This window comes from Galleria mellonella, unplaced genomic scaffold, assembly GCF_026898425.1.
Source record: "Galleria mellonella isolate WM207_F2 unplaced genomic scaffold, CSIRO_AGI_GalMel_v1 utg32, whole genome shotgun sequence".
Lineage (NCBI taxonomy): Eukaryota > Metazoa > Arthropoda > Insecta > Lepidoptera > Pyralidae > Galleria > Galleria mellonella.
In genome coordinates, this window is record NW_026442075.1 from 5,946,212 (window position 1) to 5,964,139 (window position 17,928).

The 17,928-nt window shown below is 32.0% G+C and overlaps 1 protein-coding gene across 1 annotated transcript in view; it reads right to left on the reverse strand.

The window, feature by feature from the left end:
• Nucleotides 1-17,186, reverse strand: part of LOC113510812 (uncharacterized) — a 95,907-nt gene extending 78,721 nt beyond the window's left edge. Inside the window, exons 1-3 of the mRNA XM_031907240.2 lie at nucleotides 16,618-17,186; nucleotides 14,154-14,278; nucleotides 11,973-12,075 (exon numbers count right to left, since the gene is read on the reverse strand). Coding sequence (XP_031763100.1) covers nucleotides 11,973-12,075; nucleotides 14,154-14,278; nucleotides 16,618-16,736 — 347 coding nt within the window. The 5' untranslated portion in view covers nucleotides 16,737-17,186. The remainder of the gene's footprint in view (nucleotides 1-11,972; nucleotides 12,076-14,153; nucleotides 14,279-16,617) is intronic.
• Between the last annotated feature and the right edge of the window lie 742 nt (nucleotides 17,187-17,928).

A 17,928-nucleotide genomic window follows, 5' to 3' on the forward strand; every position in this document is an offset into this window, starting at 1 on the left:
TATATCAGGCACCTTCGTAAACATGGTACATATATAACGTAAGTATTGATAATTTGATTAGCAATCCTATGCTTTCTATAATTAATATAGAATAATAGATATAAATAAATCCAACTCCAATTATTAGGTCCACTAAGTCGCGGTTATTAAGTATTTATGGTAATAAATTAAGAACAGAAATTTAAATGAATGAAATTTGAAATTAGAACATAGAAGTCAATCCAAACTAGTCTAAAAACTAAACAAAAAATTAGATTAAATATGTGTACATACTTAATTCAAACAAAAATAAAAAGGCAATTTCATATAAAACAATGTAGAATATAATTATCTTTATTTATGTGTATTACATGCATTAATGGTATAACTTAAAATTTAATGATTAATTTCCTTTAAATTAAATTCTGAATAAATCACAAGATTATAACTTCGACGTGACGTTCTTCATAACTATAAACGTCTAATAGGTACAAAAAATAAAAGCATTTAAATATAAAGTTTACATCTAACTCAAGGCAACTCAGTAATAGAAAGAAGCCGATAAAATTATTAAGGCCGCTTCGATTAAGCTAATGTAAAGAATTGCTAAGCACTTACCGAAATATTCTCTTCAGGCGACTAATGACTTGATATTTTATATACACTTTAATACACAATGATCAGTACTTCATCACTTCATTGTCTATCTTTCATTTCTTCGGTGACACGTTTTCGGATGATAAAGTGACATACCACCCCATTATGTAATTTTGTATTTAGTACGTCCCTGTTGTTTTATAAATTGTGTTTTTCAAAAAAAAAATACGGAAAGTATCGTATATGATATTTAAGATTTCATAGCGAAGATTACACTAACTGACAGTTTTAAAAATTAAATTTAATATTTTAAAATAATTATTGGATTAAGATCTTGTTTACAAAAACATCACCGACTTAAATGTGGCAAGACCAGTTATTTTGATTTAAAAAATAAAGTACTGAACCGATTTTAATAATTTATTTATAATGTTTATACTTATAAATAAAAAAAAATCCAAATCGATTTATAAATGACGGAGTTTTGAGATAATGAACATAAAAATTACAACCGAAATGAAAACATCCTCCTTTTTTTAAATCGGTTGAAAAAAGGTTAGTATTGCCCTAAAATGTTAATCATCGAATGCGTTGCACTTGAGTCTTATATTACACATAAATTTAGTTACCCAAATACGTTTAGTGCAAAAAATACCTGCTCATGTCTATAGGCGACGGTTACCACTTTCCATCAGGTGGGCCGTCAGCTTGTTTGCCATTTTAAGTTGTATGAAAAAAAAATACCTATAACTATCTTTTTAATATTGGAAAATTTCTAATATAGACGTTGCTTGGCTTGATGTATTAATGTTTTTAAATAAAAAGAAAAAATTGCTGTATGATTTTTAAAATAATTTTAGTACATTTCTGAAGAATATTTTTTACTATACTGTTCTTGAATAATTAGTGCTAATTCAGTGTTAAGATAAACAACCATTTTGGCACATGTGTAGAATGAGTAGATGTGTACTATGTGTGACAAATATTTGGCAATTGTTAACAAAAGAAATGGTAACTAACGAAACTAAAAAAAAATGTGACGAATATGAGAATAACAACTTATTAGAAGCAAACTTATACAATCTATTTTGCAAATATAAAATACTTTAGACAATATCACAATTTGTAAATTTATATTGTAACAACGGTTTCAAGGTTTTTTATCTTTCATTCATATTATCCGTTACCTACACCTGTCCCGTATAGGTGAGTTTTGCCAATAGTTACCAGACTTGGAAAAGCGGATTAGCAACCGCAGTTAGGCTTTGATACTGCTGCCTATTCATCGACCATAAGGTTCCCTTAAACGCTCTTACGACACCCACAGGAAAGACAGGGGTGGCCCATTTTATGGTATGTCGGGACCGCATATCGTTTTGTATAATACTGTAGGTATACAATATTATACAAAACGATAAAATATTATAATGCGTAATTACGCATTGTAATAATTCATACTAACTGTATCCCGCGTTTTCACTTGCATGAATCAGTATATAAGGTAATCTATGTGCTAAACTAGGATATAAACCTATCAGTGTATTAAATTTTATACAAATCCGTTCAGTAGTTTTTGCATGAAAGAGAGAAATATCTATCAAGCTCTATATAAACTTTCGAATTTATTATAATTATAGATTTATTATTGTTGTTTGTTGTCACATTACTATAAATTTTAATAGTAATTATAGTCTTCAATGCCGAATGAACGAAACTGTTACTTATCTTTTAGTTGCCCATATATAAGTTGTGTAAAAAAATGAGGAAATTACAAAGTTACAAGACGAGGATACCCTACAACTTCATTGGATTACACTTGATGACACAATTGTTTCAATGTGAATTTTATATATAGAACTGTCTATAGTTTTACTTACTTACAACAGCTATGTAAGTTTATTATATTTTTTTTAATGTGATAATATCCACTAAAACCTACTATGATATTATAAATACAAAAGTTAATGAGAATATATATTTGGATAATCGCCATGTATGTATCCTTGATATCCTGTTGCCAACTATTACTTTTCTCTTTAATAATTCATTGTCCTCAGGTATTTTTCCTCATATCTGGAAAGAAGCCTTTATTATCCCCCTACCTAAAAAAAATATCCCCACAGTTTTTTCCGATTATCGACCTATATCCATTCTTCCCTTCCTTTCCAAAGCTCTGGAAAAGTTAGTACATCAGCAACTCAACTTGTTTCTGTCCAAAAATAACCTTCTTAATCCTCTGCAATCTGGTTTCCGCGCAGGTCACAGCACGACTACTGCTCTTGTAAAGATCTCTGATGATATCCGTTTCGGAATGGATAGCTCAGAGCTGACAGTTTTAACATTATTAGATTTCAGTAATGCTTTTAATACCGTCGATTTCGACATTTTGTTGCAACTGATGACTTCTCTCAACATATCTCCAACGGCAATTGAATGGTTTCGTAGTTACCTGGTTGGACGTCGGCAGCGTATTCGTATCAACGACTCTTTGTCATCTTGGTGCAGTACATCTGCGGGCGTGCCCCAGGGTGGCGTCTTATCTCCTCTTTTATTTGCCTTATTTATCAACAATATCACGTCTCAGCTTCGGTCTTCCTACCATCTTTATGCAGACGACCTTCAAATTTACTGCCGGGCTCCTCTTATTAATATTTCTGTTGCAGTAAATACAATAAACGAAGACCTTGAACGTATATCTGCCTGGAGCAAATCCTATGGTCTTGCTGTAAATCCGACCAAGACCCAGGTTATAATCATAGGTAGCCCTAGTTACATTTCCAGAATGGCTTTGAATGACCTTCCTTCTGTAGTTTTTAATGGAATAAAGTTAAACTACAGCGACCGCGTCAAAAATCTCGGCATTTGTTTTGATAGTACTTTATCCTGGTCACCTCAGATTGCTGAGATTAGCAGGAAGATGTTTGCGGCAACTGGATCCCTTTACAGGTTGCGTAAGGTTCTTCCTATGGATACCAAAATTGCGCTTGCTCATACATTGCTCCTCCCCATCCTTGACTACGCCGATTCCTGTTATTCAAATGTCACTGAAGAGCAGTTAAATAAACTTGAGCGTCTTCAAAATTTATGTATACGGTTCATATTTGGACTTCGCAAATATGACCATGTATCCCAATATCGTACACGGCTCAAGTGGCTCTCTATTCGTCTTCGTCGTAACTGGCACATCCTTTCCCTTCTTTACTCAATTCTCTTTAATCCAGTTACACCTCATTATTTAAAAGAACGTTTTATGTTTCTTGGAGAGAGCAATTCTAATTCTTATTCTTTACGTAGTACTGACAACCTCCAACTCATAATTCCTACCCATTCTTCCTCTTTCTACTCCAAATCCTTTTCCGTGCAAGCAGTTCGTTTGTGAAACTCACTCCCTACATCTATACGGTGCGCTCAATCGTTGCCCATTTTTAAAAACTTAGTTAAAGCCCACTACCTATCCTTATAATCACTTAGTCCTACGTATTTCCAGTTTTATGTGTGTTATATATATGTGTATTAATATGGTATATTTGTATGTATTTATGCGTATATATGTATATGTATGTATATATATTTATAAGTGTATGTGTATGTAGATATATGTATATGTTTGGTTGTATGTGTTTATTTATGTATGTATATGACTACGCTGTCACAGATATTATTTTTTACAAATCTATCTTTTTTAACGCGCCACCTACCTACTTATGCTTTAATCCTTTCTACCCAAAGGTTGTCTGGAAGAGATTGCTTAGCAATAAGACCGCCTTTTGTACTTCACTATACGTATTGAAAATTGTTTTAACAAAACATGTTATGTTGGTGCAATAAAGTGTTAAATAAATAAATAAATAAAAAAATGTAGTCCCGGCATAGAATAATCCACCTCTTTCTCTCTCTTTCTCACTCTCTTTTGCCGTGGGTGTCATAATCGACTAAGAGAACTTAATATTTGAGGGATCAGTAGCAGCGTCCCTCTTAAAACATAACTAAACTCTGGTTACCAACCCAAGCGTGAGAACTACTAGCAAAAACTCTCCTTATGGGAGAGGCCTATGTACAGCAGTTGGCAGTTAACGGCTGATATGAGGGGGGAAGGGATTGTTAGCAATGGAGTTTGACAGCCCCATTGCTAGCAATATGCCCTATCAGGTCAACCTCCGCGTGGTTCCCCCTGGAAACCATCGTGAACAATTCTCGTTGAATTCGTCACGATGGGCTAACTGACCTGTTTCATCCTCATCTATCATCCTTCACTGGGACCCCGCCGGTGTATACCGATAGCGCGGGTGGGATCACTATTTCATTATCACCTATAAAAAAAAGAGGCTGATATGATGATGGTGATGGTATGTGGATAGAGGTTTGATACCTAATCTTTCACGCAAAACTACTAAACGAGTTGGAATTAAATTTACGAGTAGTACACGAAAATATATCCTAACTTACAACTAAGGTTATAACTATATATTGATTTACGTAGAAATAAAGGATTTACTTGACAACTAGCTATATTCCACGAGAAATATAGCTGGTTATCAAATAAATCTTAATAAACAACGCACATTTGTCATTTGTTTGGTCAAAGAAAATTACATGAATCAGTAGGTAATTATTGATCCCATGTCATTATAGAGTATGGACTATGGTCACTAAAGCTGATTGATGCCTTGAGGACTAATGACCAATAGTGACATTTAAATTGTGTTTATAAATATACTAAATACTGACTAGAAATAAATATTATAATATAGTAACATTCTTATTGATATCGTAATTATTATGAAAATCAATTTGTTTGTTTATTACCTCTTGGCGTTTAACAGCTGAGCCAAACGTCATTAAATTTGATATACAGGTATTATTTGGTATGTATAAGGATACAGTCTACTTTTTATCCGGGCCAACTAAATAACCCGGTCACGCGGACGAAGTTGTGGGTAAAAATAGTAACATATAATTTAAGATTTTGTTAAGAAAAAACCGGGATTTCGATAGTCGTAAAATAGATCCATACTGATCTAATAAGAAAATATACCTAACGATTCCAAAACTACTCATCGAAGTCGGTACAAAATTAGCAAAAACATATAAAAACAAATATGCCATCGAATTGAAAACCTTGTCTATTTTGAAGTCCTTTAATAAAAAATACATATATACTATATACTACAGACAATGCATCCTTTCAGCATAATATTTTTGTATTATGTATTTTTTAATATATTAAGTAGTATATTTATGATTTTTTGAAGCGTACTACTTTAAGTGGTGCTTATTCCTGCAAATAACAATAGGTAAGATGCACAATCTGACAAAGAATCTATCAAATAGTGATAGACTTTTTATATATATTATTTATAAAAAGAACATGTGAAATTAAATTTAAATGCTCGAGACAGTTATAAGAAAACGAAAATATTCATCTATGGCTGTAGCAACTGATTCCAGACGGGAATGTATAGCGATCCTTATTACTTTTAATAAGAATAATTATGTGCAGTTATAAATATAATGATTATAATGTATGGTATCTCAAGTGCTTTTCGCAAATATTTCTTTGAATTTACTCAATTAAAATTAAATCAGTGAGTTTATAAAATTAGCTGTCAAATTATTAATATTTTTATCTGTATATGTAAACAGGTATTTCTTATTGTCTGTTATTTACATAGATATGTAATTATTATTATGTAAAATAATAAATTTTATATAATGATTTAGTTTGTTATAATTAATATAAACATAATAAGTATAGAAAAAAATCTAGAAAATTGTATTTTCATTTGGAAATATTAATACTCCCAATAACAATACATTTAAGTAGTTATTAGAGTTATATATTATTTTTTATAAATTTTAAAATTCTATCTACAAAATCACCTACTAATATTATAAATATGAATGTTATTGTAAAGATATATTTAGACATTCACTGTTTACATGTATATTAAAAAAGCCTGAACGTCTGAATAAATTTTAATGTAATGCAATAAATAGATAAACCACATCCTAAATTAATGCACAGAATACTTTTTATCTTAATTTACGAGGACTATAGCCACTTAAAGATAATAAGACAGAATATGATAAGAGATCTATATCAAAGGAATAATAACGTTCGCCACTTCGTTATCTTACACAATTTATCACATAAACTCCACAAGTCTCGTCTGAACGATGTAATATTTGAGCAAAATATTCACTTTTCCATATAACACTGATTAAAACGTAATAGTATTGAAAATTTCCGTGTCTACAGCAGGATTCACATGCACACTGTTCGTAACAAACCATGTAGCTGTCATCTGGGCTCTAGACTGAATTCAATGTGACTTTAAACCTTTTTCTTAATCCCATAAAGTTTCTGTTTGTGTCCACACCCCTGGATCCTAGGGAAACATGCGCAGTGGTGCATTGCGCACAATATTGATTGCAATCATATGTATGATAGGATAAGTGGCGGCAATTCTGTTTATTTAAATTTTCGTATAGAAATTATTCATTACTAATATCTTCATCTCCAGATGAAAGGTACAAATATTAGGTCGCATCACTAAACATAGTCTTTTTTATCGATCCTATCATTTAAGTTTTCTGTATTAATTACATATTAACAATTATGCATACAGCTTTGTAGAAAAACTAGCGTGACTTTGTCTACATGTTATGTTATATTGAGTTATATATATCATTTAAAGATCATAAAGTAACAAACATCCAAACATAAATATATATATATTGTAAGACATTTTATCAAAATAACTAAATATAGTATCTCTCTCCACGTGGCTCTTTCTCAAACTATGTTCTTGAATGTGTATGTAATATAATACCTAGCCTCTTAAACGTGTGTAGTTATTTCTTAATCTTCCCTTTTTTCTAACTTCTAACTTTTACTCCAAAATGTTCTCTAGGAATTTACTACTTTAGGAACCTTAAATTTTAAGACTATATGGCTAACAATAATAATAATTATGGTTTAATATAGATACAGATGGTACACTGCAGTTTAATATTTCACTTATTATATATATATATATATATATATATATATATATATATATATATATATATATATATATATATATATATATATATATAAAAACTTCTATAAATCTACTTTACCTATAACATTGTTTTGTCACTTTCTTTTAAATTAGGAATTTAGTACAAAAGAAAGAGACAAAATAGTTTAATAACTAAAATATATTTATAAGAGGTTTGACGTTTTTATGAATAAGGTAGTTAGTTCATGGGCTATCCCTTTATAATAAATGACTCCCACTAATAATATAAATGTAAGGATTTGTGATATTTGTATGTTTGTTAATTGTTACCCAATCAAGCTTAAACGGCTAAACGGATTTGAATGAAATTTGGTACACGGATAGGTTCTTCGTATCCTTCATATACTAACATAACATACAGCATACTTTATATACTGATTCATGCAGGTAAAACCATGAGTTATAACTAGTAAAAATAATTTGTTGCAAGTGATAAAATTTAACGAGTAAACATAAAAAATAATTAATTAGTGCTGTTAGTTAAATATATAGTAAGAACAGTATATACTAATACAGAAGGTAAATGTGTAAACAAAAACAAATAGCTGGCTGTAATGCGTAGGTACGAGTAGTATAACCATTTTTCCTTACTGGTTTTTATGCGCGACGTTGCTCGCATTACATATGAGATGTAGGAAGGATATCTCGAGTCAAGCACTAAATTATAAAGATTTTTTCCAGAGTACTGAAAAATTTAAGCTTTTTTTTATACAACTTAGAATGGCAAACAAGCTGACGGCCCACCTGGTGGAAAGTGGTAACCGTCGCCTATAGACATGAGCAGTACCATGGACATAACAGAGCATACTGTTTCGCCCATGATACCCCCCATGCGTTGCCATTCCTGAGGACTCGGATGTTATTCCTCTGTACCCTGTAAATTCACGCCATATCCCACCCTTCAAACCGAAACACAGCCATGCAAACACAACTGCTTCACGGTAGAAACACGAATGGGACAGAGGTACCCAAGCAATCGACTTTTGTACAAAGTCTCCCTCTGAAATTTATACAGACAAAATCGTGCGAACAGCTGCTCGTTAACATGGTAATCTTTTAGATTAATTAAAAGTGAAATAGATGAACGTAAACTATAGTACATCCGCAGGTATGAATAGATATGACTGCATTTTTTGGCATTCAGACTAAATTTGGTTTCAGAATTTCTATATAAAATTTATATCAAATAAAGTATGGAGAATTTAACTTTACTAAAGACCTAACTGTGTTTGCCAACCCGCCTGCACAGTGTGGCAACTACTGGCAAAACTGTCCTAATGGTGCAATGTATGGGAGAGGACTACGTTCAGCAGTGGACAGATAATGACTGATATGATGATGATGATGATGAAAGTATAGAGAATTAAAAATATCGATATTATGAAGTACTATTGATATTTTCAATAAATGGATATTAAAGGGAGAGAAATATTATATTAGTAATTCTTACTAATACTATGAAAGTGAGTTTGTTTGTTTGTTACCTCTTAGTGCTAGCGGTGTGCGAATCCGATTGTTTTTATTATTCGATAATTAGTAATTACAAATTTTATAATTCGACTACAAATTAGTAACATACTAATTTTCGCATCCTATTGATTAAATTTTTAATTTCTTTTTTTATTATAACTTTCATTCACAGTAAAATTTTATGTACATTTTGCGAATTTAACACCGGACTGTGCATTATTGAATAGAGGAAACATATAGTAACACATAAGAATATATATATATATAAACATACAGTAACAACAATAAGTTAATAACACAGAATATGTTAAATAAATAAATATATACCTGTAATAAATAAAATTTTTGATACTTGGGGTTATATTATTGTAATTTTGAAAATATAGAGATCCTTACTTACTTTTGAATAATATATAGCTTAATATTATAAATGTGACAGTGTGAATGTTTAATACTCAAACACATTTAAATAGCTGAATCGATTGAAATAAATTTTGACGCACGGATAGATTATATCCTAACTTGGCACATGTGATATTTTATATACGTATTGATACATGTAGGCGAAACTGAGAAACAGCTAGTACTTTAATTAATTCATCATCAGATGGACTACACGTTATATTTCAAGTAAACGAAAGCTTATATTCGTAAAGTTTAGGTGCCTTCTCAAATTATAATGGCGTCACGATGTCGGCATCTGGACTACGCACGCATATTTCCAGTCTATTGAGCGATATCAGGTAACACAATATGCCTCACAGTATGTAAACCTAATACGTCTCGCGGGAAAATTCCTCTAATATATTATCACTATTATAATCTTTATTTAGTTAAAAATATACGGTCATACAGTTCATACTTTCTAGGAAAAAAGATGTCTAAAACTTTTTTTCTCAATATTTTAATATGTTGTTGGAAGTAACTTATATAACGGTAAATAGTACTTTGTTACATCTTATAAATTCATGGTGAGTTCTTTATAATGAGCCATCTGTTTCCCTTTATCCTCACCTATATCGTTCCTCATTTATTACATCGCTTCAGCGTAAATTATTAATTAATTTGATGATGCACAACCCATGCGATGTCATGGATAACTTGATATATTGAGGGGTACCGCATATACTTTGGATTTGTTTATTACTATTCTGTGAGCAAACCCTATTAAAAAAAACTTAATGTATAGAAAAAATACATAATGTACGCCTATGCATTATAATGTACTGATTACATATTTGGAACGATTATACTATATATTTTATAAAAATAATAAATTATTTGAAAGTACTGCAATCGTTACACCTGCCAGGTTGATTACACTAAAATAAATGTTATTTAAATATTTTACAAAGTTTTTAACAGGTTACAAAAAAAGTATATAAACTTCGTAAAAGTATATAAACTAATACTATTACTATTTATTCTGCTTATATTCTATTATTTATAAAGTATTGCTCAAATTAATACAAAAAAAAAACCTTATTCTTTTTTTCATTTAACAACAAATAATATCATTCATATATTAGTAAAAAAACGTGGATATATTTTATTAAAAAAAAACCTTACGAGGAACCCGCCTGGTCCTGTATTAATATGTAGTTTTATTTTGTTTTTTTTTTGAGCAATTAACTGAATGCAAAAATATATTTAGCTACTCTTCACATTCATTTGCAACGAACGCGTGTTTTTACAGCCTACATACTTACCTATTTATGTCCGTTTTGCTAACAGGAAAAGGAAAATCCCCATACTCAGCTGGGATAGGTCAAGGTCGGAAAAGATCAATATGAATATTCTATGGAGGCATTGTTTGCTAAGTCAAATGAATATTTTATGGCCATGTTTTGTTGAACACAACAAAATATTTATTTCTTTTTATTTCCAAATATAGATAAGTTGTGACAGCTAAGTAAGACAACACTCGATAGCGATTCCAAGGTTTCAGGATCGAATTTTTGCTTAGGTATGAATATTTCAAATTCTGTTTGGATCGTTTAAAAAATTACTTTTGCTTGCTACTTGCTTTGGATGCTACGTAAAACCATCGTCCCATAAACTACGTCCTAGATCTTCGTGCATAACGAAAGCGACCTGGAAACTTTTCATACAAGTAGTAGTAAATATATAAATACTGGCTAATATGATAAAAGAAAACAATGACAAGAACCCGGAAAACTTGATATTTAGAAACAGTAACCTCTGTTTGTTTATTTTAAAAAGTTACGTGCCTATTTTGATTGTGCAAGTCACCAATTTGTAATTATTAAATACCTAATAATATAACTAGGACACAAAATTAATGACAATAAAAATAAATTTACATTAAGCGAGTTTATACTTGCTTATCGAAGTACTCGTATGATAACGTCATTTTGAATTATTTGTCAATTTTAAAAAACAATTGAACATTTTTTAATATTTCTGATTTAATATTTAAAAAGTGCTTAATTAACGAAGTAAAACGTTACTCATAGAATACATTGCATAAAATCTAAATTCTAAATTTACAGGGACAGCTTACTAAGGATATAATTGTATGAATAAACGTTTTAGTGTGCTAACAAGGAATTTTTTAAATAATAATCAGTCAGAAACACAAAAAAATTGTGAAATTGTTTTTAAATTTGACACATACCTGACGCCCTGTAGATATATTTTAATGTATGCAAAACTATAAAGAAATAATTGCGACTTTACCAAATTTTGATAAACTAAACTTATGATACATACGTATTACAATACAATATTACGATACAATTCTAATTTAGTAAGTATGTAACGTGCCAAAGCCAACTACAACCAGACAGTTGGTATGCAGACATGAATGAAGTGAACATAATTAAATGCACTACTCACGTAATAAACAAGGACGGTATGGCCCTAGCTGGTCCATTGCCAACCTGAAGAGAGCGACGGGGGCAGGTGGCTGCCGAGATGTCCAAATACTCCAGGTGGGAATCTAAAACATATTCTAGTAAATTAATAGTTCTTTTTTATAGTAATGAAGTCTAATTGTAGGGAGCGCCGTATAGGAGTATTAGACATGTACATACTTTATTACATTTATTCATATATACATACATACAAAATGCTCTGTCCAATATACACAGCATAACAAACTTGTGAATACAATTATTTGTACTGTTTGAGTTCGTAACCGCAACAACCGGAAGACGAAAACGTAATAACTAACTACTGCACCACCTAAGTTGCTAGATGCATTATAATATCTTGCCAAAGACGTGTCAGACCTTCGATACTCAATAGTACGGAGGGTTCTTTAATAACTCACCGTAACCTTAAGCGAATGCAGCCTCCACTATTTATGAACTACTTCTACATAATTTATATTTTCAAGAAATATTATATTTACACACACAAAATGGCTGCAGACAACCAGATAAGCATAGTGACTGAGAAATGAAAGATAGCAACTGCCAGGCCCATCAAAAAATTTTATTTCGCCAAATGCAATATCATAAGGCCTGCGTTTGCTTTGACCGAACTGTATAACGCGAAACTTATCCAGCAATATACGCTATCAGATCGATAATCGCTTACTCCTCCTTGAAAACCATTGTGATTAATTCCAGAAAAAACCCTTGTATGCCAACTAACCTAACTTCAATCTTACATATTATCTTTTACTAGTGCCTGCCAGTGCATATCGATAGTTCAATAGCGCAGGCCATGTTTCATTTTTATTCTTAGATATCGCAAAACCTATCCAATGTGACAAGTATTATAGAAGCGAGGACTCTGAGCGATTACCAATAGGTTAAGGTTGCTGGTGACCTTATTTAATTATGGCCGAGATAAAAGTCACCTACAGCAATAATATGACATACTTTATGATGCAGCGTAAAATTATAATAATTATCTGTGATATATGTGGTGTGGACTATGTAGATAACAGACACTAATTTTGCATACTTAACTCAAAGATAAAACAATGTTTCTATTTCAATCAAAAACAAAACTTCATACTGATTCATGCCTGATCAGCAATGATCATTATGTCTATTTTATATTCGATTTCTTTTATATTAATACCCGCCCACTATTGTATTTTTTATTATAATAAATTTTTAAACTTTCTCGAGTGCCCACGATACAGGTTCGCCTAGTGTGGGGCCCATTATATCTTGTGTTTGTAACTTTGTGTTTTTATCAAATAATAAATTTCTATTCCTATTCTATTTCATAAATCATTAAGGTAATGCCAACATTCTCTCTATGCCTGTCCAGATAAGTGTCACAAATCTATCAGTAGATAAGATTTCATTATCACACTACCGCGCCTGTGAAACAAAACAAGACACCGGATCATACTATCTCATTCTATCTCAAAGACACCACAGCGAAAATGTATCTGTAGATAGATAGGTTTCACCAATATACAGAGACTTGATACTATTTTTTTGCGCAATCATGATTATAAACGTCGTGTGGTCCCAGCATAGAATGGACCATCCCTTACTATCCTGTGGGTGTCTTAAAAAGCGACTAAGGGAATTTAATAGTCGAGGGATGGGCAGCAGCGTCGCTTTTAAAAGAGCATCAAAGCCTAACTGCAGTTTCCAACCCGCCTCCCAAGCGTGGCTATTGGTAAACTCCTATTTATGTGGGTGCCCCATGTCTAGTAATAGCCAGTTAACAACTGATATAATACAATACAATGGCTACCATTATGGAATGGAAACTTGCCTGCACTATCGGTATACGCTGGCGGGAAATCAGCGAAGGATCATAGGTGACGATGAATACAAGGCTGTCAACCAGGCGTTTTCTAGGAAGAACTGCGCGAAGGTCGATCTGATAAGGTATATTACTAGCAATGAGATTATTACTCATTGATCCCCATTATTAACAATTCCTTCCCCCCAGATCATATCATTAGTAAGTATCATTAAGTACAAGTAACAGTTTAAAGGGCTAAGCTAATTTAAATAATTACAAAATACGGAAGCACAACACCTTAGCTCTCGGTGCGTTGTAAAGTTTATCAAAAATATTCCAAAGAGAATGAATAATTACCATTATGAACTAATTCACAGATTGTAGAATCGGATTTACATCGGTCACTGCTCCGTAGCCCCGGTCTTTCTTTCCTGAAGTAAGCCCAGTGGCGTGCTACCGAAGATCGGATTATTTTGTTGAACCTTCGAATAATAACAAGTTGCTGTAAAAATGTTATTATAATTGTAAAAAATATAATAATATTATCCTACCAATGTTATAATAAGTTTGTAAAGAAGTCGGACAGATGGACATTTCTAAGTGACTTCTAAATAGAGGTGATTTTCCTAATGGTCTCTATTTTTTGTGTTATGTTACGTGATTATATTGCAAACTCTAAACTAATTTTGATAATTATTTTTGCTATAATGTAGATATGTACACTAACAAAAATCTATGTAAATAATATGTTGTATATTCAAACATAAAACAATATATAAAAGCTTTCTTTTTTGTTTACAGACAACCCAAAAGAACGTTTAGCGTTAAATCGTTTTTCATAATTAGTTATTTGATTCCGCCATCTTACTGTCATCGTTTAAGTATTTTTATCAATCCACGGATGGATATGGATAACATTTGGCATACAAACAGATAAACTCTAGATACTCTACTCAGATGTCTAGATACTTTTGTAAATTAGTGTCAATTATTAACGTTCCTCTTGGAAGACACTGATTTAAAATTATCAAGATCAAAGTCTACGCAAATGTAGATTAATGCAAAGCTTTTAAGAGGTCTTCCACACACTAGAAATAATAACGTTATTTATGGTTTATTAACCGAATGAAAAAGAAAAGAAGGTAATTTTTTCGGATTTATAAGTATGTATGTATAATAATGATTATAAATAATAAGCTATAGGCATATTTATACAATACCAGTGTCATATTAAGCACACATTATACTGTGTTAAGAATAAGAATAAAATCCTTTTTCCATGGTAGAGATTTAATAGACAACCTGTAGACCCACATTTTTTTCATTACAATACATACCTACACCATTATACACATATACGAGTTTAAGTGTGATATACATTCACCAGAGGGAGACTTTGTACAAAAGTCGATTGCTTGGGTACCTCTGTCCCATTCGTGTTTCAACCGTGAAGCGGTTGTGTTTGCATGGCTGTGTTTCGGTTTGAAGGGTGGGATATGGCGTGAATTTACTGGATACAGAGGAATAACACCTGAGTCCTCAGAAATGGCAACGCATAGGGGGTATAATGGGCGAAACAGTATACTCTGTTATGTCCATGGTACTGCTCATGTCTATAGGCGACGGTTATTACTTTCCATCAGGTGGGCCGTCAGCTTGTTTGCCATTCTAAGTTGTATAAAAAAAATACATGACAAACATCCAAATCAATACAGGTTAGGCGAAGAATATGAGTTCTTCTACTATCATCATATCAACAGTTAACTGTCCATTGCTGAACATAGGCCTCCTCCATAAAGGGGGGTTTTATCAGCAGTTGCCATGCTTGGTAGGCAGATTGGCAACCGCAGTTAGGCCACAGATTAGACTTGCCTCGACTATTAAATTTCCTAAGTTACCTCTTACGACACCCACAGTAAAGGAAAGGGTGCCCCATTCTATGCCAAAATCACACGGCAAATTCCACTGTACAGGAATTGAACTTGCAATTATCAGCAGATTGTTTGAAAGCCGTAACCTTTATTGTATCGTACACTGTAACGTCCATGATACTGTTTACACGTAGGTATTCCTGCGAACTCATAGTTTGTTATGCCTCCATTCTGTTCATTTCTTTGCAATATTTATATTTATTCATACAAACTTGGCGACAGTTTGTTAAACTGCTACACTGTAAAGATTGTCCTTAGAGAAACGGACCACCTGATAAAATAACAGTCGCCCACACACATGGTTCACAGAATACACTGTGATACACCCTACGCTTTATTGTTTCACTTTCTTTCTACAAATAATTCTAGAGGGAGACTATATAAATTAGTCCGCGTAGATATTTCTATACCGTGTTTAAGCTGCTAAACAGCTGTAACTGCTTGGATGTAGCATGGCAGTGAAATAACTGGGTTGCAAAACTTAACATCAATCTTCCAGAACCGTGATAATTATGATCGACATAGTTTATGTCAATGCTATACTAAAAGTAAATACCCATAGAATCTATTCATACACAGGTACTTGCATAGAAGTAAAGATTACAGAAATACTCCATTGCAAAAGGGTGCAGTCAGACCTATTTTACAAATATTGCCTTCACTATTTTTCAGGCGTTATCATCCCAAGGTGTAGACTGTGATCAAATCTAATTTTAATCAATAACATTATGTATCATTCATAAAATTTTTGTACGTTTAAAAAATATATGACATTAACCTGTACATTAATACTTTTATTTATTTATCTAAATATTTCAGAGAATAGAGAAACTAAATGCACTCTAATTATGATACTTTATGAACTATTATTCCATAGCTAAATCACTTACCGTTTCAATGGTGTGTCACTTGATTCTGATGATGAACTAGATGATGTTGAAGTTTCACTACTAATGGAATTAATATGACGCTGGTACACTGTAAAACTAGCACTCTTTCGTACAGTCATTTTTGTAAACTAAAATGAACCTTATCGTCACACAGTAAAGTAATAATTTAGAGTTGTTTACAATTACTCCGTACACATACTTCTATAAAAGTTTCATGTGTGGACATCGCAGAAGACATCGTGAAACTAAGAAATTATATGAGAAACTGAATGGAATACACAACTTCCAAAGTATTTGTCACTTGTGTCTAAAATTAAACAAAGTAGTAGCTCAAAGCCACGCTCGCGGAACATTCGACTAAGGCGTCAATTCGGGCGAAATTGATTCAACACAACTATGAGATCAGATTAAAAATCGGTTGCCGGTTTGTTTGACTACTCAAATAAATCTTCTTAAATATACAAGTTCGTTCTTCAAACACAGTGACATAAACATCCTACAAATACCTTATAAAATAGGTCAGTTGTATTGCAGAAAACACGTGTATATTTCAGACGGATTGAAACACATTAATATAAATTAACGCAACAGTAGGTATAGTGTTAATTATATAGCAATTTATCTCAGAATTAATTGCGCATACGATAACCTGTGAAGAAAAAACAGATAGCATATTGTTAACGAGATCATATTTACGTCAGAAATATATGGCTACTTGTTTAGGAGACGTTCATTCATCACGTGGTGTGTATAAAGCTAAACTCTCTTCCCCTCATCGTTAGATTTTGTAAGAATCTCTGATCCATAAATGCGAAATTCTTTAATGGATAATAATAGAATGGTAACTCCACTTGCGCTGTTGGTATATACACTGGATACTAGTGAAAGACAATAGATGACAATGAAAAGGGCAATGATGACATGGAAGTCGACCTGACAGGATGTATTGCTAACAATAGGACTGTTAGCACTATTTATTTCTCATTTTTTACACCTTGAGTTACGTTACTAAAATTTTAGTAAGGATCCCTAATCTTTTCTACCAATAAATATAGCCTATGCTACTCAAGGTGAATGTAATGGTGAAAAAATGTTTGAAATCGGCAAAGTAGTTTTGAGTTTATTCATTACAAACATACATACACACATAAATACAAATCTTTCTTCTTTATAATATTAGTGTAGATTTAATTTTCCAAATTTGCAACACTAAAAGTATCATGCAAAGGAGTACTAGGAAAATATTCTATTTAAGGAGATAGACGAGATAAAAAAATAGAATACATATATATTTGAACGTTTAAAATGCCT